A 21562-nucleotide genomic window follows, 5' to 3' on the forward strand; every position below is an offset into this window, starting at 1 on the left:
TATAACCACAATTAAATACAAACAAGCCATATATCTACACCCTCTCCAACCTCACATTGATATCCTCATACTTCTGACTCAACTGCCTCATCCCCGCCTGCACCATCGCCCCATCCTGTCCACCCAACGACCACGTCGCCCCCAACTTAAACCACATCTCCAAAAGATCCAGTCTCCCCGGAATCCCCCCAATACCCACAGGCTTTTCAACATCCACACAAGCCTTAATAACCCTCTTCACCGCATCCTGATACTCAGCAGTATCATAACCCCCGGGAATCCCCATATCCGAACAGAGATCATTCGAACCAATCAAAATCCCATCCACCCCCTCAACAGCCACAATCTCCTCCACAATATCCACCGCCCCAGGCGTCTCAATCATCGGAATCAGCATCGTCTGCTCATTCAACACCGCATTCTGCACCTTCGTAGACACATGCCGGAACCCGAACGCCGGCTGGTTATTCGTGCAGCCGCGCTTTCCCAGGGGAGCGTACTTTCCATGCTGGACTAATTCCTTCACCTCTTCGACGGACTCCACGTGGGGAATCACCACGGCGGAGGCGCCTGCGTCGAGGATGCGACTGATATGGAAGTGCGACTTGGAAGGCGAGCGCACGACGGGCGAGATGCCTGCGCAGTGGCAGGCGAGAATTAGTTGCGAGACAGTGCGCATGTCATGCGCGGAGTGCTCCATGTCGATGAAGATGGCGTGGATAGAGGTCGTTTTGCAGAGGAGGGGGAGTTCATTGGTTGTTAGGTATTTGGCTGTTAGGAGGGGGGTTATTTGTCCGGAGAGGATGCGCGTCCGGAAAGGGTTGGAAATGCTGGTGGTTTGGGGGTCGGATTGGGTCATTTTGGTTATAGTTTGGATGAATGTAGATGGTGATTGACTTTAGATGTAATTGGAAAAGATTGTTCTTTGATTAATTGAGATAGTCTGGCTGAACTGAGTTTATACTGTTACTTATATATTGATGTTAATCGCTAAGATCGAAAGTATATTTTCTTGTCTAATTTAGCAATCCGGAGAATATCCGGTTGCTGGACGATGAGTCTATAGCTTCATCCGGAACTTCTCCTACAGCGCGGAAAATGTCCATCCCCACACATATGAACAGCCCAGAGCCATAGGTACTTACTCTAGTGCTAAGACAGGATCAAAATGAGTCATAACAGCAATATACTGAACAATTGATGTGAAGAAACAGAGTGAGTCATAAGTCAATATACCAAACAATAAATGTCACCCACTCCCTCATCCCAATTCAGCATCAATCACTGCTATATCCCACAATACCAACCACCCGCCCAGGCAACTCTACAATTACCCATCTCATCCCTTCTCACCACCCCATCACCACCAGAAGCATACCTCCACCCTGCCTAAGTAACAAACCTCCACCCAGACCCATTCCCCTCCACCTCCTCCCTCTCCAGCTCCCTATTCCTCCTGACACACCACCACCTCGTCCCCAAGCAAAGCAACACCGTAAGTCCACACCCCGCAATAATAATCCCCCCTCCAGTCTCATACCTCGGCTCCTGCGACGTGAGGAAGAAGTACGGCGTGAACCAATGCGAGACGGACGACACGCAATTCGCGATGGCGACGAGCGCGGCTCGTTTCGTGCGTGGGCGCGGAACGACGCTGGTTTCCCAGGATATTTGGATCTGAGTTATTGATTAGTCTGGGTGATGGGAGCTCTAGTTTGAGTGGGTAGACAGTGGTGGGTTATCTTACGTTCAGGGCGACGAATGGTCCAGTACAGAGTAAGACGAAGCTGAAGTATCGTGCTCCGATGTTCAAGGTTGAAATCATGATCACTGTTCCGGCAAGGGTGATGAGCATGGGTATCACGATGTGCCAGCAGTGCTTGAGGAATCGGCCACAGGACCATGAGAGGACCAAGGTGGCGATGTAGGCTATTACCCATGGCGGAGCTTGGACGAGGTAGGTTTCGACTTCGGAGAAGTTGAGGGTTGCGACGATCTGTAGTCACTATTATTAGCACGATGTATAATCTGAGAGTAAAAGGTTGATACACACCGAAGGAAAGAAATCCTTGAACGACTGCGCAATAATGAGGGCGAAATGCATTGCCGAGAACAACCATGTAAAGGGATCCTTAACGGCAAGCCACACACCCGTCCAGCGACCACCCTCATCATCTTCGTGGATACCGCCCGCTGAGACGAACTGTCTATACTTTGCCATTTCAGCCTCCTCTTCACTGAACCATCGTCGACTAGTATTATCGGGGAAGTTCGGGAGGAACCAGAACGCAATCAAGGCGACAAGGATACTGACAATCCCTTCTAATAGGATAAACCACTGCCAGGCTCGGAGGTGTGCGATGCCGTCCATATTCGTGAGAATGGCTGCGGCGAGGAGTCCAGAGAATACATTGGATATGATGTTTCCCGCGTGCCAGATGCCCATCCGTAATGGAGATTCTTGCTTCGTGTACCAGGACGAGGTCATTAGGGAGACAGCGGGGATGAAGGGCCCTTCTGTGACGCCAACGAGGAATCGGCAGAGACAGAAGCCCCAGGCAGAGGTGAGGGCCGGCATGCAGATTGTCACGGCGGACCAGGAGAGCATGATGCAGGGGAAGATTATGCTCGGTTTGCCTTTGGCGATGAAGACGCTTGCTGGCACTTGGGAGATGATGTAGCCCACGTAGAAGAGGGAGATACCGGCGGACCATTCTGTGTCGGACATGTGGAGGTCGTCTTGCATGCCGGCTAGGCGGGCGTTGGATACGTTGATTCTGTCGAGGTAGCTGTGGGTGTGTCAGTGTTGAGGTTAGGGTAGCAGTTATAGAAGGTTCACCTCATAAGGAGCATCATTGTCACACATGGCAGAAAGTAGTAGTCCAGCTTCTTCAAAACAGCTTTGTCCAGATGCTCGAGTTCAGTAGGAGTCTTCTCCCGCAGAAGAGGAAACTGAGCCAGTGAGTGTTCTGGATATGAGACATCCTCAAGGTTCTCCACGATAATCTTGGAGTCTCTGTCGTCCAGGGCATACTCGTCGTGCTTCGGCGCCATGGTTTAATTAAGAGGTGAAGTGGAATGGACGGATACTGTCTGTTACTGTCCATGCTATCTGCGCTTTTATGGGGCTATATGGCCCACATATCTTCTCCGGATTTACATTCTGGGGTACTGATCCCCCATGGGGACTCCGCACGCAACGGACATCTCCGACTTGGCAGGTATTATCGGACAGTATCCGTACGCAGCATTGATTGCGGCATGGTGTGCATGATAGGCTCTCATCGTTTCTGGAGCGGATGGTCTAAGCGGTGGAAAGTAATTGATGGATTAAGTTTATATCAGGAACTTTGAGGGGTCAAACACTATACTCCTACCACCTGACCTATCGTCTATACCACCAGGCTAACAATCTGCTATTTCTCCGCCGGCATCCAATGCACCGAAATTGGCTCATGCTTGCTCCGGATTCTTTCTCCCCTAGACCACAGCTGGAACGTGAGATCTGCGGGTCCAACAACCACCCTCACCTCAAACGAGGTTCGCCAGAAAGCAGGCTTCGAGCTGTACCAATGGCGATTCTTCAATTTCTTATCCACGTTGTCGGTTGCGATGTCGAGGTTGCAAACTGTTTGCCATCCTTCGTGGCATAGGCTGCGTGGGAGCCTCGCCGGTAACTCGGTCGACATGACAATCTCAACGTTATGGATTCCGGCTTCCAAACCGACGTCGGTCCTCAGATGAAACTCTTTTGTTACCCCGGTAGGTGGAATTGGACGTCCCTAATTGCGGTTATGGTGTAAACTTTGCAAAGTGAGAGGTGAGGGCATCCGAACCTTGACCACGAGCCAGTCAATCTGATCAAGGGCATACAGACGTTTATCACGAACGTCCATCTGGACTCGCTCTCCGACATGGATGTCACGATTGTAAACCTTGTGGCATATTATTCCGTAACTCACTGGTGCACATCGGAAGCCGAATGTCAGGATGCCGCGCTTGAGCTGTTGAATGCGGTCCATAACTAAGCCATGGACAACAACTAGTTGCCTGGAAATTGTAGTTTGTAAGTATTATGACGAGCTATTAGCGAAGATCAAAAGTCAACGTACGGTTCATCAGCCATGAGCACTTGCATCCATCCAGTTTGAGTAGCCTTGCTACAGCTATTGTATCTCTCCTGGAGGCGTTGTCTCACATACGGGGAGCTACCCAGCCCGCCGGATAGCACCAGGTATTTCTGTAAACGTGTTAGCTTGGATGCGTCAAATGTGTACTACATTGCCAAACACACAATGTCGTCGTTAGAGCCTTGGGCTTTCAATTGCTGGATATGTGCGTCTATAAGCTGGAATATACCTTCTACCTTCGAGTCGAAGCTTTTTTGAATGTCTTCCCTATCCGGTGTCAGTGTTCACTATAATGAGAACTTGACGTAGGATCTCACCATGCAATCTGCATCTGTCCATTGAATATCCCCACCTCCGGGAAGTCAAGGTTGGGGTCTAATCCCGGCACATCCAGCTTGAGCCAAGGCGTGACCGTGGCTTCGGTTCCGAAAGCACATTTGTATCGCTGAAATCGTCCGAATGTCATTCTCCACGCCGTCGTATTTGGTGGTGATTTCAAGTGCTGCTGGATAACTTCAAGTCGCTTGCACATTAGACGATGTATTTCTCTGTCAATGAAAACCGAGCCGATCGGGTGTCCTGGCAGGTTGTTAACTAAGAACGACATGACAACAACCTAGATAGCTACCTTCGACATGACCAAGCTGTGCCAGCTGCGTAGGCTCGCCCTGCGCTGATAGAAGCTTGAGGACATTTACATCCTACGATCAATGTTGGTTACAAAATCCTACGAGCCAGGGAGCGGTCAAGGGGCAAGTTACTGTCGTTCCTCCACCTGAGTCGCAAACCAAGATTGTATCATCTCTCTGTACTGAGTGTTAGTTAAGGGCCCTACATTTGGTTCTTGGTATGGAAATGGTGACCTACTCCGTAATGCTCGTTCCCTGCATAAACAGCTGCGGCCTCTGCTTCCGTAAGGCCGATGCAAGCACGGTGATTGGGATTTCGTGCGTCAATCACCTGCATTAACAGTCTTCGAATTTCTTCTACCATGCGCACATCCTTCCACGTAGTTGGAACACTGAAAATGAACTCGACACGTTGCATGACAAACTGTGGGATCGTGGTTTCAAAGTAAGACACCACATGCCGATAAATGCATCGAATATAGTCCTGGAACCATTTCTGGGCTTCTGTCAGGCTTGGGCCCCCATCTCGCGCGTACTGAGGCGCCAAATGAAGCTTGAAGAACTCCTTGGTTTCTGCTTCGGAATTATCGATGTCACATTGGAAACCCCAGTGGCTGATTGACTTGGAGTCAGAGCCATAAGTAATGCAGGTAGGAACCTTATTGGCCAGCTCGCCAGGTAGCTTCCCCGGCCATCGCTGGATGGTTTTGGGAGGTGGCCATTCTGGTCCATACGAGTATGCGACGCCTGATCGGCAGTAAGCTTTTATGTCAAGAAGCCCACAGCGAATAGCGTACAGCATCTACATACCTGTGTGTGTCATGCCAAAATCGACACCAACTACGATGTTCGGGTGCCATTCTTCATTGTGAAGTGCGCTTTTTGTTGGTGGACCAAGGGCTTCTTTGTCGCTCATATTGTGGTGCTGGGAAGTGGAAGTGTCGACAGAGGCGCGTGCGAGACAGAAGCTGGCTCTCCAAGCCCCTCAACTGGAACCCCTGTCTGACTCTAGTGGATGCAACTAAGTTGTCCTCCACTCCACTTAGACAAGGCTGCGAGAAGCGCGTCCTCTTAATCCTAGAAAGTCTGGTACCGGGGTGCATAGCGCAAAATTTAGCGTCAGTTCTTATCGCCGTCTTTTTCCCTCATTAAACGTATTACATTATGAGATTCGTAATAATTATACAGTAAGAATAGTAGCCATTTAGTGTGATTTAAAGAATTTCTTCAACAATTTAGGTTAGACACATGAGGAATTTTTTTACGAGCTAAGATGGCGATGTTCTGCGGCATTGCTACCTCAAAATCGTTTTTGCCCGATAGCCGCTAACAACCCGTAGTCTGTATACCCCTGTCTGCAATGCCCAGTTGAATTAGTTCGCCTGGGGCGGAGAAGTGCATTAATAAAACGGGCTTTGGAGTACCGTTCAGGTCTTTGATTTTTTACTCCCATTTTGTCATTTTGTCATCCGCCCTCTCCCACAATGGAAGCCTTGATTCAAGCTCGCCAAGAGCAATATGGTTCAACATCGGTGCCCTTGTATGGCACTACGACAAGCGCAACTTCCCCGACTCTAACTACACCGAGCTCTTCATCAGCGGTATCCCCTAAAACCACGTCGGCAAGTGTGATACATTCCTCCTCATCCAGCACCCCTACCACCACTGCATCCAGCCTGCCATCGCACAATAACGGAGTCAGCAAGGGCGCTCTGGCAGGTGCAATCGTTGGATCGATTGCCGGGACTGCTCTTCTTGCCATAATTGGGGCTGCACTCTTCTTTCGAAGAAAGAAAGGCACTACTCATTCTAGCAGCTCCGGTGACTCCGATCGGGATGGCGTGGAGTTGGTGAAACCGCGAGCCAGAGTTCAAGCCCTATCGAGTCACTCTCCCCTTTCTCCGACAGGCGGCCGAAGTTCGCTCCTCGATTTGATCCCTTTTATTCCCCAGCCGGCCGACGACCAAACTGTCAGCACGCGCATACAGACTCTCTTCGACCACATCGGTCTGCATATCGACAACTACTACGTGCCTGCAAGATATGAAACTGTATCACCAACCCCGGAGGAAGCTATTCGCATAGAGAGCTATGCTTCTACCTCGATTACTGGATCCTTGATCACCGCTTTAGCTAGCCGTCGCGCCCGTCGACCTGTCCTCAATCATGTCTTAGCTCGAACCATCTTACAAGCAATTCAACCTAGAGGGTCCCTGTATCCACCGTTCATGGAGTCTCATGGGGTTGAACCTCTCCCAGCCTCGACTTCGACTCGTGACATGTTCGCGTGGCGTATGCTGACAGCTCGTCTCCATCCGGAGTACGTGGACCTGTCTTCGGCAGCTGCACAAAGGAACATCGCTGCTCTCGCAGAGAACTTTTCAGAAGCCTTTGCGATATACCAAGATCCTGAACTCTCCGATGCAGATCGCCGGCGTCACCTGGCCAGTGTCGTTAGGGAGGCAGCTCAGCTGAGTGTATGGCTGTTTACCCAGCCGTGCTCGTTCAACTTTAGCTGGAGTGCGCCGTCTCCTGGCTCTATTGTTGTTTTACCAGCGGTCATAAAAATGAGTGATGAACGGGGTGATGTACTACCCGTTCCTCAGAAGATGGTGGAGGAAACGATTGCTCAGATATGATTTTCTCAACCAAGTTCCGGATATAATGTGTCGTAATAGCTTCATGACCTTGAATGCCCCTTTCATACTGCCATATCGCAAGTAACAACTGTCTAAATATTATTTCCCTTCGCCTGCCTCCAGCGTAATAAATCCCGCATCTCATCCTTAACATCTAACCCCAACCCTCCTCCTTTCATAGCGTTCACTCCCGAACTCGCCTCGCCATCAGTATAAGCGCCAACGCCAATACCAAGCGCCTCACCCTCCCCAGGCAACTCCTGTACCTCCACCTCCTCTATACCCAATGCCTCCCCACCTCCCCTCCCTGCTATCACTTTCCCTCCATCATCACAACCCACCCCCATCAACCTCTCCAAAACCACCATCAAGCTCGAATAGCAAACCACCAACCTGCTCCTCTGCACCTTCGCCCTCTGCCCATCCCTACATACCCATCTCAACTGCGTCCCCAAACCCATTGACATCCGCTTACTCCTCCCCTTGACATTATGATGTGTAGTGGGCTGATTCCTCACCTCCCACTCCACCCTCACCGGCTCAACCAACACCGCTAACGCATGCATCGCGTCTGCCGTATCTGCAATCGTAGACTCAATCCATTGTCTTTCTGAATCGTCAACAAACGCTGCCTTTTGGGCGTAGAGGTGCGAGGCGCGGTGAAGATGCGTGCGGATGTGCGTGAGGGTTTGGAGGAGTTCGGTTGATTCGTGGTGCGCGGAGGGGAAGAGGAGGGGTGGGGTGGGTGGTAGTTGTAGGTTTGGGTGTGGAGGATTGGTTGTGAGGGAGGCTTGATCTGATAGTGAGGTGTTGGGTGATGTCGAGGTGGAGGTTGATGTTGTGGACATGGGCATGATTATGGATGTGGATATGGTGAGGGTAAGTTGGTTGAATACTGTAGAAAGCGTTCGGGGGGATCAGAAGAAGGAGGAGGTGATGGTGGCCCGGGTGCTCGGGGGTGGTTTCCGTGTATAGGGCCCGTTGTTAGGGATGGTATTGGGTGTGTGGATAGGTAAATAGATTGGTGCGGAGCGTACGGATGTATGCATCTAGGGTCTTTAGCTGCATGTGTATTTTTGCTGAAATGCGGAATACCCTATACACCACGGCGCTGAGTATCGTCTTTGTTAGCGCAGGAATGGTTACGTGCAGTTGACCAATAGGAAGCGGGGCCCTCATGCATACTGACTGCGCCGCAATTTGAACCACTGGCCAAGAAGGCTGGACAGATAAGCACCCGACAAGGTTTCTTAGCATAGGTACACCCGTTCCTCTATCCGATTTGTTGATTATGTGCATTGGTGGGGTTCCGTGCGGGGACGAAGGATCCGCTAAATAACCGCTTTATAATTGCTATTGCGGTTTTAGACCACTGCTATTACTTACTTTGGCGTAGCTCAGCCTCGCCCCGAGACGGTTGAGCGGTCTCGCCCGAAAGTCTGTCTTTGCTCAGTGTTGGATTTGATTGCATGACTCATGATTGAGCTGATGCCATTGATTCTTTGCCTGGATAGGCGTACCTGGTCGGTATGCTACATCGCAATACAATCTGCATAAGTTGAAGAATAATTTCTTTAGATACAATCTCAAAGTACACAGGTGCTCGTATAAAGAACCAGGCATAGAATAGTCGACAAGATTCGGCAAGCCATGCTACATCTTCCAGCTTCCATCCATCACATTCAACACCTTTACTATCTTAAGACTCTTACAGAGCAAGAGCAATGCTGAGGGCTCCAGCAGCGCCAGCGAGACGCATGGCAAGGCCTCCGGTCATGTCAGGTGCACCCCCAGTTGACACAGAAGAGCTCTCTGAGGCGGTCGATGCAGCACTCGACTTGGACGTACTTGTCCCCGTCGACGACGAGGAAGACGAGGAGATAGAGAACGATAACGGCGTCGATGTTGAATAATTCCAGGAAGGGCTAGTGGCATTTCCACTTGAATCTGGCGTCACGGTTTTGGTAACAGCCGTGGTAACTGGAGATCCGGTGACAGTTTCCCAAGTGGTTACGGTCTTAACGGCGGGTGTACCCTGGTTTGTAACATCGTTGAGTGTGGCTAACACTGTCACTGCGAAGAGGGCGAGTATCCTGAAAAACATGTGAAAGGTATTGAAAAGCCTTCGTTGGGTAGTATAGCTGGTTTTGAATAAGGTTGGGTGATGAAGTTACCATGTTAGTAGGAGGGACTCTGGTTTATGTACTCTAGTTTGTTGGAGCCTACTCGGGAGTGAATTATTTTGTGAGTCTTATGTGAGAGAAGAATGAGGCGGCAACACTGATGTTCGACTACGTTAAGAGATGCCTTCTTCTCTTAGGGGTCCGTGAGCTCCCGCGCCACCGCCCCATAATCGTCACATGGCAGCTAAGCTATTAGCCCACGAATGAACAAGCATCGACGTGGAGACTCAGCATTTGGGGAGAAAACATGGTATCTCGGAGAGATCGTCGGGAAAGCATGCTAGTATCCTACGAGAAAATAGACGCACCTGGTACTCCGTACTCTTCCAAGGCTGTGTGTTTCCACGAACCTAATTCTTGCCTTCACCGGTCATATAAGAAAGAAAAGCAACTGCCCTTTTTGTCTGTCATGATTTCTATTTCACGTATTGGAATTTTAACCTTGACTTACTCTTATAACCTTCAGTGCTCTTCTGATGGGCTTTCAGGGCAAGGAATTCACGCTGACACCATCGGTCTAACTATCATTCGAAACATGTATCGACTAACTGACCAGCTTCTATACGGCGACCTTGGATATTCGTGCCATGATCAGACAGAACTCGCACAGTACTTGAATGTCCTGTCACTGGAGCATCCGAGATAGCAGGTTGGGATCGTGTTCGGCACTCCCCATCACAAGTGCTCCAGTCCGTCTATTTCATCCCCGTGGCCCAGCAACATCCTCACCAACGTGTCATCTCCGATGGTAGCTCCGACGTTAAGTAGCATCTGTAAGTGAAATCATGACTTTATAAGGACTTTCCCGTGTTGCAGTAAGGGATCACGGCATGAGAGGCTCACGCCGGCACCGTAGTGGAGGAAGTTTTGTGTTCTCTGGAGGCAATGGCTCGCATGATACTTGTTGGCCAACTATGTGCGAAGTCTCGAGACTCATCGGGCGACTGGTAGTAACAGAAAAAAGGAGTATCCCCCAGATATGGTGGTTCGGCTCACCTGCTGGGTAACGTCAACAGTAACATGGTGTATGCACAACTGGGTGGGTGTAACTGATGCTCTCAAGGATATATAAAGATTAAAACGTGGCCGACCCTACGGCGGCTAGCAGCGGCAATCGGGCAATGTCGACCCGCCAAGTATCCATTGATAACCTAAGCGCGCGCTCTCATCCCCTTGATCTGCAACCCCCAACATTCCAACTAAACCTTCGTCAACTGCCATCTTCAGCATGATCAAACCGAACGTGACACCGTGGACATGGCGCCCATCTCGATCAGTTTCCTTATGTGTAGGTGCGATGTCGTCTTCGGCTTCCACGTCGCGGAAATTTTCCACGATGAATGACGATCGTCAACTCTACGAATACACATCTGGTCGATGGATGTGAGTTCCTTGGAGATGCCGGCTACTCTCCCCTTTCTGTAGCTTATATGGATAGATATAACGAGCAAACTCGTCTCGCTGAGCGTCTCACAGAATTTAATGTTGGTGCATTGAAAAGTACTGTAGCTCGGTCCCTACAGAGATCTGACACAGATATTAAATGCCTTTCAAAATCGGCGGAAGGGGGCTTCAACCGTGTTCTTCAGATCACCATGCTTGATAGTACTAAAGTCCTTTCCCGATTGCCATATCCTTCAACACAACCAAAAGGGCTCGCAGTCGCAAGTGAGATGGCGACCTTGGCTCTCCTTCGGGCTCATGGTCTTCCTGTACCCCGGGTATATGCATACTCCACAGATGCTACAAACCCTGTTGGCTCGGAGTATATCATCATGGAGGAACTACCAGGGCAACCACTCGGTGATCGGTGGTTTGGTTTGTCGGATCGAGAACGCCTCAAGGTTCTTCTGCAGCTTGTACAGTTAGAAGCAAAGAGTTATGCTATTCAGCTACCTGCGAGTGGAAGCATATACTACGCGAGCGATCTGCCATCAGACTCACCACGCGTCGCCGTTCCAGATTCTAATTTCTGCATTGGCCCCGATGCAGCTCTTAAATGGCGGTTCGCGGAGCGTGCCTCTCTCCGTGCCGACCGCGGTCCTTGTAGGTGCTTCCTAAGTCAGCCTGTCTCAGTGCTGACTATATATTAGGTGCGGACCCGATCGATGTTCTCCGAAATCCTGCGTTAAAGGAACTAGCCTGGCTGCGCAAATATGGCCGCCCACGTTTCCCTTTTGAGCGTGCATATCGCGAGTCCATGGATTACCGATTGTCCGACCCTAGTGAGCATATTGAGTCGCTGGAATCCTACCTCAAGATTGCACCTCGGCTGCTCCCATCAAATGAATTCTTGCGTCCGGTCCTTCGCCACCCTGATCTTCAGCCCAACAACATCTTCGTCTCAGATGACCTGGAAATCGTCGGGCTAATTGACTGGCAACATGCAGCTGTCCTTTCGCTCTTCCTCGCCGCCGGGATTCCCAAGTTCTTCCAGAACTACGATGATCCTGAATCACTTCATTTTCGCCCGCCCCCCACTCCGGAGTTAAGCGATCTGGACGAGGAGGAAAAGGCCGATGCCCTTCACGACTTTCGACGACGCCATACCCACTTTTTCTATTTGGCATTCACTCAGCGGTTCAATGAGCCCCACTTCCGCGCTATGGATCAGACCACAAACATGCTCACTCGGCGCGTCTTTAGCCATGTGGGCGACCCCTGGGAGGGCAACAATATTCCGCTTCAAGCTGACCTTGTCTTATTGACCAAATCCTGGCACGAATACTCAACTGACCCGTGTCCAATATCTATCTCTACGGCCAAGTCAGATTCTATCATGCATTTGCAAAGCATGCAGGAAGAGATTGACCTCCAACTAAAACATATCCGTAATGCTATTGGTATCAGTATTGATGGATGGACTCCTTCGGAAGAGTATGAAGCTGCCTGTGCCCGTGCTCGTCAGATGAAAGTTGATGGCCTCGCTTCACTGGATACAGACTACGAGCGCGAAATGACGGATCGACACTGGCCGTTCGATGACCACAATGAGGATGAGTAGCGTGACTATTTTCTGTGTCTAGACTTCTCTTCAAAGGGTAGAAGATGCAACATGTTGAATCTGTTAGAACTCTTGGTTCTTTGGTATTCTTGAAGATGGAGACGCCCTGGCCACCTGCAGAGTAGCTCTGTGATCATGTGCCGGGATGCGGAATACTGTACTTAATGTCGTCTTCATTTTATCAGACACCTAGAGCTCCTGCCACTTCTTTCTTTACGTGTGGAGCATATTCCTTGCTTCAAAGGGTTAAGCGAAGGTATAGCTAGCTTCTTGATTAGCTGGCTCGATCATGTATAATAATATGGATTGAATTGAATTGGTTGTCATGGATAGACAAATACACAAATACGTGTCTATATATGTGTGATGAGGAAAGGAAAAAAAGAAAAAAGACATTCAAGAAGCACAATACAGTATTGCATTTCTACGACTTTGCTTTGGCTAGACTGCTCATTAGTGTCTACATGTAAGCGGTGGGGAAGAGTCATGTTGGGACAGAGACAAGAGCGTATATTAAGCAAAGATAGGGCTTTTGTATACTCGACAAATGGTATTGAATTATGTGCGGCGTCGACGTTTCTGTAGTTTATTGCAGATCTAGAAGTTTTCAAGCTAAAACCGCCGAGGTCAATCGGGGAGTATTCGGGCGCAACTGATCACCCGCGAAAAGCGCGGCGGGGGTTGAGGATTCTGGGAGGTTCGCCAGTCTTCCCGTCGTTGCCACTTGTTGATGGACACCTTGTGGGTACGAACATCTAAAAAACTAGCTTTACTCGCTCTTCTGATTCTGCTTGATGAGGTCCGCCGCTCTCTCCGCAAACGCATACACAGTAGCTTGCAGATTCGCCGTGCTTATAAGCGGGATAGCACTTGCATCCACAACCCTCAGACCTTCGATACCGTGGACTTTCAGATTGGTATCCACCACTCCATCCTTCTCGCGAGGCAGCATCGAACACGTTCCCGCAAAGTGCCACATGGAGACCAAATTGTCCCGAGCGTACTTCTTTGCGGCATCCAAGTCTCCTTGGAAGTCTGCATCTGGGTCACGGAACTTCAATGGCTGTTCAAGCAACTCCCCAAGCTGAGGTGACTCTGCCAGTTTCTTGATACGGAGCAAGTGATGTGCCATGACTTCCATGTCGAGAGGGTTTGACATGTAGCCAGGGTCAATGATTGGAGGGGTTTCAGGGTTGTTGGAGGTTCTGGGGTTCGGTTTGTCAGTTCTACAATTTCTATCAAGAAAGATGTAAACGACAAAGATGCACTTACATTTGAACGCTTCCGCGGGAAAGCGGTTGAGAGAGCATTACTCCAAGCGTGACGAACTTTCCAGGTGAAGCATCTGGGATACTCCCGTCCCTGAGATCTTTGGCATAATTTGTCTGCCCCAAAGCGGATAGGTACGCAGCTGATGGTTGCTTGGGATCAAGAATAGTGGTCTTGGCGATGTCATAGTAGGATTGCGTTGCCTTGTGCTGTGATTTCTTAGCAGAGTCGCTGGTGAACAGTGCCTGGAGATCACTTCTGTCCTGTTCAGGAAGAGGTAAATAGGCGTAGGTATGAACTCCTAGTGACGCGAGGGGCCCAGACTGCGTGGCAGCATATTCCTGCATCGCCTGACCAATGGCTTCAGGTTCTTGTCTCATCAGAGAGTCCTTCGTTTCTAGTTCAGGCTTTGCTTGGAATGCGGTGTATGAGATCATATGATCTACAAGCATTGAATGTTAGCCTTTTTATCCCAAAGCGAGTAGTTTTCAAAAGGAGAGGGGTTCCTGTTATCTATGTCGCCGGTGCTAGACTGGAAGCTGTTCACATACCCTGAAGATTTTGCCCAACTCCGGGAAGGTCCATAACCACATCGATACCATGCTGGTTTAGAAGTTCTGCTCCACCAACTCCTGAAAGTTGGAGGATTTTTGGAGATTGGAAAACGCCAGCAGCAAGTACGACTTCACTCTTTGCTTGAACAATCTTTGAGGCCCCATCAATACTGTACTGGACTCCAATAGCCCTGGGAGGCTTGCCTTCGTCAAACAAGACTCTTTCAACAAGAGCGTTTGTAAGGACATGAAGATTTTGGCGAAGCTCCACAGGCTTATAGTAAGCCAAGGCAGAGTTACTTCTCTTACCCTCCGCGTCAATACTAGCAAGGCAACTGAAGGAGCCCACAGAACTGTGAATGAACGGATCCCCGCCATTGTATTCTCCACAGCTGCGAAACAGTTCAGCCCATGCTTTCCGGATAGGGTGTGTCACGTTGCCAAAAGATGTTTGGATTGGACCTTTCGCTGCGTTCAATTCAGGCCAGTCCTCAATTGCTAGACTTTCCTTGTCATCCTGTGCTACAGTTGGACTGCTGTAGGCCTTGGTCAAATAATCTTTCAATATGGCCCAATTCCATCCGGGATTACCGAGTTCTTCCCATGAGTCAACAGCCCCTTTAAATGGAGGAACAAAGACGTGTGCATTCAATGAACTGGAGCCTCCGAGTGTTTTGCCCTGATTAAGACCAATCACTCTGCCATTGAGACCCGGCTATACGAATTATAGATTAGCTATCCCACACACTCTCTCTTCATCGGGACAGGGGCCATTCATACCTGCGGAGCCGATTGGAATTTCCAATCAGCGTCAGATCCAAGTAGCGCGGCATAAAAGATAGGAATGTTCACGCGGGGATCTGCTGTCAAGTCGGCACCTGCTTCAAGAACGAGGACGGAGGTGTTGGGGTCCTCGCTCAGTCGAGAAGCAGTTACCAGGCCAGCCGTACCGCCGCCAATGACGACAAAGTCATATGCAGTAGTAGCCATTCTGTATGTGTGCAGGTTTACTTAAAGAATGGATGAGAGTGTGAAAAGAAAAAGAATCGCGAGTGTAGGAAGCAGCACAATTTTAAGAAGGAAGAAATACCCCGAGACGGGAGAGAGATATATATTGTGGAGTAATTGAATAGCTTCCTACTAGCTAGGGTCATCAGACAACAAAGAAACATTATAATGAGGTCCACGAATGCCAATTCTACCCCGCCCAACAGTACCCATTTCAGATGACCGGCTTCTGCCCCACCAATATTTTTAACCGCTAGTATTTACGTAACATGAAACCGAATCTGAGATAATCATTGCGGGCTTTACTACAGACACGCATCAGTACTAGACAAATGCATCACTACTAGAAAATAACCTCGAAAGTGGAAAACAGACGACTATATCAGAATATAACTGGGTCTAAACTTGACATACTTGTGGCTTAGGGAGAGGACTCTGGGGGCATAATGAGAACAGAGACTGGAAGACCGGAAAAACTTACTTTCGCGCCGCGATCGTAGGATTTTAGGTTAGATTACAGCCCTTCAAGGCTGATAATGAGTTATGTGGCAGTGTAAAGGTAACCTGAAATTTCGGCGGCATAATGTCTGTGCTAAGGGGCTTTCCACTGGTCACTGGAATATTAGTTTGGTTATGAGCCAATGAGAATTAGAGAATTGACCTCCCGAAAGTTGGCTTACAATCCTCTAAATTAATTCAACGATATCCTTGTAGTGGTCAGTGTTCTTGGCCTTGTGCGAACAACAGTCACATGCATTCCCGCAATCCCAGCCCTACCAAACATCTACAGTCTCTGGCTGCACATTTGTTAAATTTTCGAAAAAATAAACACTTTAGGATTTGCACTATTGAGCGCCAATGGTCAGTATTCATATTCTTTAACACTCACATAGCTGCGACCTATTAGTCCTATCCAGGATATTTAAGTGTTGAATACTGTATTCTTTACTAGTGCTAGCCCCAGTTGGGAATTTGGCTGTTCTTGCGTTATTTCGGAGATTTAAGAAATCTGCGGCCAAAGACTGTAGACTATTCCGTGGCTCCCAACAATTACGGCCTTCATTTGGCCCCATGCATTTTCCACCCCATGAATTTTACTCCTGTCTGTTTAGTGGAACGCATTTTGGCCCCATGCATGAGACATTTGCGTACTCGGCGCTCCTCCCGGCCGATTCAGCATTGAACATGGAGTAAACGGTTTATGAGTTCAGCGATCTGACACGGGTTGGTTGTCTGTGCTAGGGATGGTGTAATTTCAATTTCTGGAAACTCTTACAGTAATTCTGAAAGATTTTTGAGAATTTTGGGTGATTGGCCGCTTACCACATGCAAAGTATGTACTAGTAGGTTATGAGCATCTCTCGGTTCACCTTCCCGAAATTGTATACCTCGGTCGCGCAGCTGTTTCCTGTTTTGAAGGAACAAGAGATAAGAGACACTATCACCTCGTGCGCTCATCGCAGTATTAGCAAATTAAGCTCCTCACTCCTTGGCTTGAATATGAATCGGGGTTGATACATATTGACGATAAGTGCATCCAAATATCTTTGAGAGAATGTATATTTCGTCATATCTTTGCACCTTTTGCGCTGGTCAAGATTCCCTAGAATAAAGTGTACATAACACAATACCTCAATTTTTCATTCTATATGGTAGTATGCCCTTGTTTTTCAAGAGACGTTTTTAACGCTACGAAAAGGAGTTCCTCGTTAACTCGGTATAATAAATCGTCTTCTGCAAAAGAGCCTGCATAGGCCTTATTTGTTCGTTGCTGACTAGAGTCAGCCTTTCATAGTCATGTAAACTATATCTACTAGATATACGTAGAAATATGTAACAGTATGAGACAAGAACTTCATGAGGTAAGCGGACCTGGAAGATATAATTCTACGCAATATGTTTACTACTTGGGTTCCACAAGTGTTTTTGGATGTACTGTGTAACACTAGCTCCAATATACATCCCGCTACACTGGTCGGTTCATGAAGAAAACGAGGACGAATAGCGCAATTGTGTTCCGTTGTTGGTTCCCTGCAGCTAAGGCATATCTGGACACAGGAAGAGAAGAGACTGTATCCTCCGCTGGGCTAATCATAATCATATTAGCTTCATAATTGCCAAGAAAGATCTACGGATCCAGAACTCTATTGTGTTAAATTAATAACCTTAAAATGCGCTCTTTAAATTGACTAAATAGGGCATACTGGCATTCGAGTTGCTATTTAATATATCATGGTCTTGATTGAAGGAGTGGCACACGATGATTTAAAATCTAGTGGGACTTGGACTTCTATATTTCAATGGAGACCTTTGATAGTAGTATGCTATTCTGCTTTCCGTAAAGATGATTTTAAAATACTTTGAAGAACAGCTGACAGTCTCAGGACAAGAACATCCGACCGTCGAAAAATTGGTGAAAAAGGTACTATCTGAAAGGCTAAATTGGGGATGTGGAAAAGAGTTTATAGATGGTATATATGTACCTGTCCTCAGTGGACCTTGCCTTTCTTGGCTTGGGCTCCATATAGCTATAAGCTAAGTTGTGCGTCTTCTACTGACAAGTGTGCTTCAGAGACCTATCTAATACTAAGGGCCCTTTATGTTACTACCCCATCGCTTTCTCATTCCCCGCCTTCCTCCACCACCTCATGCCTCTGGAATAATTCCTAATCGCATATACTCACTCATCATCCTTCATTCCTGGTGTAATATGTTCTTATTCTTGGAATACAACAGCCTCCCTGGGGAGGTATTTGGCGAGCATAGCGGTATCCCAGTAAAGCCAGACCTCCCTGAATTGCAATTCATCCAGGGCATCGGCGGAGTCCGCAAGGCCTATAGTGCTTATCCAACTGAGCGGAATGGCAACAGTCGGCTCTTCGGTGTCGTTTCCAGGTAGCCAGATGTTGCGGGTCCACTGGGACATGATCGTGGTTGTACCATCATCGTTTCTGACTTCCCAGAGGTTCTGAAAGTCGTGCCGGAGACCCTTAAATTGTCCAAATAGGCGTTTCATCCACGCCCACATCTCATCCCCACCATTGTATTGGGCAGTGTTCTGGTTGTGGAAAATGACGTTTTTGGAATAGAATCGTAAGCCTGAACCGTGGTTGAAGCCATGGGTGTCAACTGTATCAACATAGTTTTTGAAATGCTGGTGAGCTGGGGTCTGTGGTCCGGACGTATGCCAGGTAGATGTGGAAATACAGCTTACCAGTTGGGGCATGGTTGGAGAAAAGATGCAAATGAAAAGAACTGCGGTGTAGAGGGAGGGCACCCCCTTGTTTGATCCGGATTAGTGTGTAGTTATTCGCAAGCATCTTATAGACAGCAAATAGGCCTCATCCCCGGGAGCCGAACGGACTGTCCTGTTATTCCAGTACATGATTCGTCATGTTGCCGAGACACAAGATGTCTGGTATCTTTATCATTGGCTTTAAGGATACTACGAAGCCGAGTTCTCGATAGCCGATGTCATCAACCTATAGATGAATTCCTGTGGATCGAAAATCGACACCCGAGGTCATTGATCAGTAATCCCAATCAACCCAGTTATCCGGCGATATCTGGGTCACAGTTCTAATAAATGAGTCCAGCTTTCACATCAAATCCCCAAAAAATATTCTCAAGTACCTTTGTTCAATATTTCTTCCCCTATCTGAAGAAATCAGACTCCAACTTTACATACTATGGGTCTCGATTACAAAGTCTTCACCAGCAGACGTTCCGGCGTCGGTCGGACCACACCGGCTGGCCATGATCATTTCAAGTGGGTGCCGACTACTTCGACCTTGATATTTGGCCAGAGAGATGCAGTCCTGGTTGATACCCAATTAACCAAGGATGCTGCGAAAGACTTGGTAGACTGGGTAGTAGGCACCGGGAAAAACCTTACGACAATATATATCACCCATGCCCATGGAGATCATTTCTACGGTACCGGTGCCATTCTTGAAAAGTTTCCGGACGCAAAGGTTGTGGCTACGCCGGAGACTGTGTCTGGGATGGCTAAGGCTATATCCCCGGAAGGCCTGGACTCATTTTGGAGAAATCTTTTCCCTGGGCAGATACCAGACAAGCTGGTGATTGCCACTCCGCTTGAACAAGACCACTTCATGCTGGAAAATAGGCGATTGGAAGTGGTCAGGTTGGGGCATACGGATACAGATGATACAACAGCTCTCTGGGTGCCCGCAATCGGCTTGGTTGTTGCGGGCGACGCAGTCTACAACAATACCCACCCATACTTAGGAGAATCGAAATCCCAAGAGGCCAGATCGCGATGGGTGGCAGCTCTCGATAAGATTGCAGCCCTTCAACCAAGAATTGTCGTCGGAGGCCATAGTGATCCATCTAAAGAATTCTCTGCGGATGCCGTCCAAGCGACCAAGGATTATTTGAATGACTTTGCGCGACTGGATGAGCAAACTTCCACCCCTGAGGAATTATATGCGCAAATGATGGAACTTCACCCTACTAGATTGAATGTCGGCTCCCTATGGGGAGGTGCATCACTCGTGAAGAGATGATCTATGTGTGATCTCAATGTTGTTTGAGTTACTAGTGGCCTGGTATTTGCACCGTGATAGCGTGAGCTTAGCATGACTAAAAGCATATTATAAAATCACGAGACAATCTATACGGAAAATATACTAGTGATACTCTTGTTTGCCTTATTTATTTGATTGCTTTACACTTGTCCAACCATACTCAACAGACAGATCGAGGTTTCCCAGAACGACTTGAAGCATTTCAGTGTTATGGAATACATAATGTTTTCAGAGGTCCAGACTGACGAGGATATATATACAGTCGAACTAGTCACAAGCTACTCCGTAAGGTAAGGTCCCCAAGGCGACGGTTCATTTTCACGGAACCACCTCTTCTCATCCTCAGACCCAGTAGGAGGGATTCTGAAACCATTGACGTGGACGAATTCGCGCTCAAGCTCCTCGCCGTTGACCTCCCAGTTGTAGCCTTCGTCTGCAATAAACGGCTTCAATGTCTCATGTACTTCATTCATGAAACGAGTTCGCATAGGGCTCTCGCCCGGAGGAAAGTGTCTTGCGATATGGCTGAATGTAAGCCTAACAAAAGGCTTTGTCCCTTCCCCGGACTTCTCAAACACATCGTGTCAGTAACTAGATTATCGCTGGGTTACTCGCAAACTTACGCAAGAAATTCCGGCTCGGTACATGGTAGCGGGTGGCATCTCAATAAATAGGACAACCACATAAAATGCAGGCAACCCAACGTCAGTATATATAGAAGTTATTGCCTTTGACAAGGTCTCCCTCTGATCGGGACTTGTGAAGGTCCCGGTTGGATGGTATATTCTCCAATCCGGCATTTTGTGTAGGGAAGTTATGCAAGGGAAAGGAAACGCGGGTCTCGAAGATGTCTCCAATGTAATTGACAGAGCAATTTCAAATAACGTATACTGGTGCTTCGATAGTATCAAAGATTCCCATTACGTTGAAATATAAGTTTTCTTCTATGCAGGGGGGAGGTAAGCATATTTTGCCAATGATTACTGATCAATCCCGAGATTTGCTTCGACATACATACTAAAGTGTATACGAGCTAGTACGAATGATTATCAGCACCGACTAACTATCATGTCCGAACTCCGAACATCTCTCGCTCGGCTAAGATCATTAATCTTCATTCAACGTCAAAGTGGATCCAGATTGATTAGTCGTTCCGGCCGACCCAATGGAACACCCGGGATTCCCACCGACTCACACAAGATATCTAAAACAGCCTAAACTGCATTAAATTGTCTACATTGAGTACCGCGACAAATGATAGATCCCCATTGAACTCCGGAACTCAGAGCATCTCGGTGGCGCACGTTCTAGTGACGTACTTCCCTAGCGCAGTTAACAGGTTATTGTCATACGGCGGCCTACAATAGGGTTCAGGGCCAGTAGGTATCAAGTTGGGGGACACTCGGTGATCGGCTCCTTCCATGCCGCTTATAAATCACCGTCTCCAATGTCTATTGACGATCTGAAACCGACTGATCGGCTTCCAGTCGTGGCGTACCATGGACGGGCCACGACGGCGTGGAGACACCAGGCGGAATGAACTTGGCATGCGTGGGTATTGAATATGGGGAAGTTTGTCAACGAAGTTCCCTACTC

General features: G+C 48.4%; 11 protein-coding genes across 11 annotated transcripts; 3 read left to right on the forward strand and 8 right to left on the reverse strand.

Annotated features, from left to right (window-relative positions):
- Positions 1-34: 34 nt before the first annotated feature.
- Positions 35-859, reverse strand: BO85DRAFT_503558 (HpcH/HpaI aldolase family protein; the record flags this gene model as incomplete). The annotated part of the gene is made up of 1 exon (XM_025664232.1): positions 35-859. One exon carries the CDS (start codon positions 857-859, stop codon positions 35-37), a length of 825 nt encoding a protein of 274 aa, XP_025511933.1.
- A 530-nt stretch (positions 860-1389) lies between these two features.
- Positions 1390-3054, reverse strand: BO85DRAFT_503560 (vitamin H transporter; the record flags this gene model as incomplete). Its single annotated transcript, XM_025664233.1, has 4 exons — positions 1390-1677; positions 1748-1996; positions 2054-2789; positions 2840-3054. The coding sequence occupies 4 exons, from the start codon at positions 3052-3054 to the stop codon at positions 1390-1392; spliced, it is 1488 nt and encodes a 495-aa protein (XP_025511934.1).
- A 263-nt stretch (positions 3055-3317) lies between these two features.
- On the reverse strand, positions 3318-5682 carry BO85DRAFT_452856 (Hsp70 family protein). The gene is made up of 9 exons (XM_025660918.1): positions 5570-5682; positions 4998-5506; positions 4892-4936; positions 4759-4831; positions 4448-4709; positions 4295-4397; positions 4113-4240; positions 3837-4050; positions 3318-3782 (listed from the first exon to the last, which is right to left on the reverse strand). The coding sequence occupies exons 1-9, from the start codon at positions 5673-5675 to the stop codon at positions 3417-3419; spliced, it is 1806 nt and encodes a 601-aa protein (XP_025511935.1). The 5' UTR covers positions 5676-5682; the 3' UTR covers positions 3318-3416.
- A 545-nt stretch (positions 5683-6227) lies between these two features.
- BO85DRAFT_452858 (uncharacterized protein) lies at positions 6228-7555 on the forward strand. The gene has a single exon (XM_025660919.1). The coding sequence runs from the start codon at positions 6244-6246 to the stop codon at positions 7396-7398; it is 1155 nt and encodes a 384-aa protein (XP_025511936.1). The 5' UTR covers positions 6228-6243; the 3' UTR covers positions 7399-7555.
- BO85DRAFT_452859 (uncharacterized protein) lies at positions 7326-8345 on the reverse strand. The gene has a single exon (XM_025660920.1). The coding sequence runs from the start codon at positions 8250-8252 to the stop codon at positions 7491-7493; it is 762 nt and encodes a 253-aa protein (XP_025511937.1). The 5' UTR covers positions 8253-8345; the 3' UTR covers positions 7326-7490.
- A 655-nt stretch (positions 8346-9000) lies between these two features.
- BO85DRAFT_452861 (uncharacterized protein) lies at positions 9001-9560 on the reverse strand. The gene has a single exon (XM_025660921.1). It carries the CDS (start codon positions 9500-9502, stop codon positions 9107-9109), a length of 396 nt encoding a protein of 131 aa, XP_025511938.1. The 5' UTR covers positions 9503-9560; the 3' UTR covers positions 9001-9106.
- Positions 9561-10917: 1357 nt separating this feature from the next.
- BO85DRAFT_380420 (uncharacterized protein) lies at positions 10918-12585 on the forward strand (the record flags this gene model as incomplete). Its single annotated transcript, XM_025656380.1, has 4 exons — positions 10918-10964; positions 11020-11627; positions 11675-11878; positions 11930-12585. 4 exons carry the CDS (start codon positions 10918-10920, stop codon positions 12583-12585), a joined length of 1515 nt encoding a protein of 504 aa, XP_025511939.1.
- Positions 12586-13009: 424 nt separating this feature from the next.
- BO85DRAFT_428754 (GMC family oxidoreductase) lies at positions 13010-15540 on the reverse strand. The gene is made up of 4 exons (XM_025658216.1): positions 15189-15540; positions 14406-15123; positions 13858-14296; positions 13010-13790 (listed from the first exon to the last, which is right to left on the reverse strand). The coding sequence occupies exons 1-4, from the start codon at positions 15396-15398 to the stop codon at positions 13355-13357; spliced, it is 1803 nt and encodes a 600-aa protein (XP_025511940.1). The 5' UTR covers positions 15399-15540; the 3' UTR covers positions 13010-13354.
- Positions 15541-18132: 2592 nt separating this feature from the next.
- BO85DRAFT_462672 (uncharacterized protein) lies at positions 18133-18642 on the reverse strand (the record flags this gene model as incomplete). The annotated part of the gene is made up of 1 exon (XM_025661863.1): positions 18133-18642. The coding sequence occupies one exon, from the start codon at positions 18640-18642 to the stop codon at positions 18133-18135; it is 510 nt and encodes a 169-aa protein (XP_025511941.1).
- A 463-nt stretch (positions 18643-19105) lies between these two features.
- Positions 19106-19945, forward strand: BO85DRAFT_380651 (MBL fold metallo-hydrolase; the record flags this gene model as incomplete). Its single annotated transcript, XM_025656393.1, has 1 exon — positions 19106-19945. One exon carries the CDS (start codon positions 19106-19108, stop codon positions 19943-19945), a length of 840 nt encoding a protein of 279 aa, XP_025511942.1.
- A 299-nt stretch (positions 19946-20244) lies between these two features.
- BO85DRAFT_462674 (tautomerase family protein) lies at positions 20245-20766 on the reverse strand (the record flags this gene model as incomplete). Its single annotated transcript, XM_025661864.1, has 2 exons — positions 20245-20532; positions 20590-20766. The coding sequence occupies 2 exons, from the start codon at positions 20764-20766 to the stop codon at positions 20245-20247; spliced, it is 465 nt and encodes a 154-aa protein (XP_025511943.1).
- Positions 20767-21562: the final 796 nt, after the last annotated feature.

This window comes from Aspergillus piperis (genome assembly GCF_003184755.1).
Source record: "Aspergillus piperis CBS 112811 unplaced genomic scaffold BO85scaffold_21, whole genome shotgun sequence".
Taxonomy (NCBI): Eukaryota; Fungi; Ascomycota; class Eurotiomycetes; order Eurotiales; family Aspergillaceae; genus Aspergillus; species Aspergillus piperis.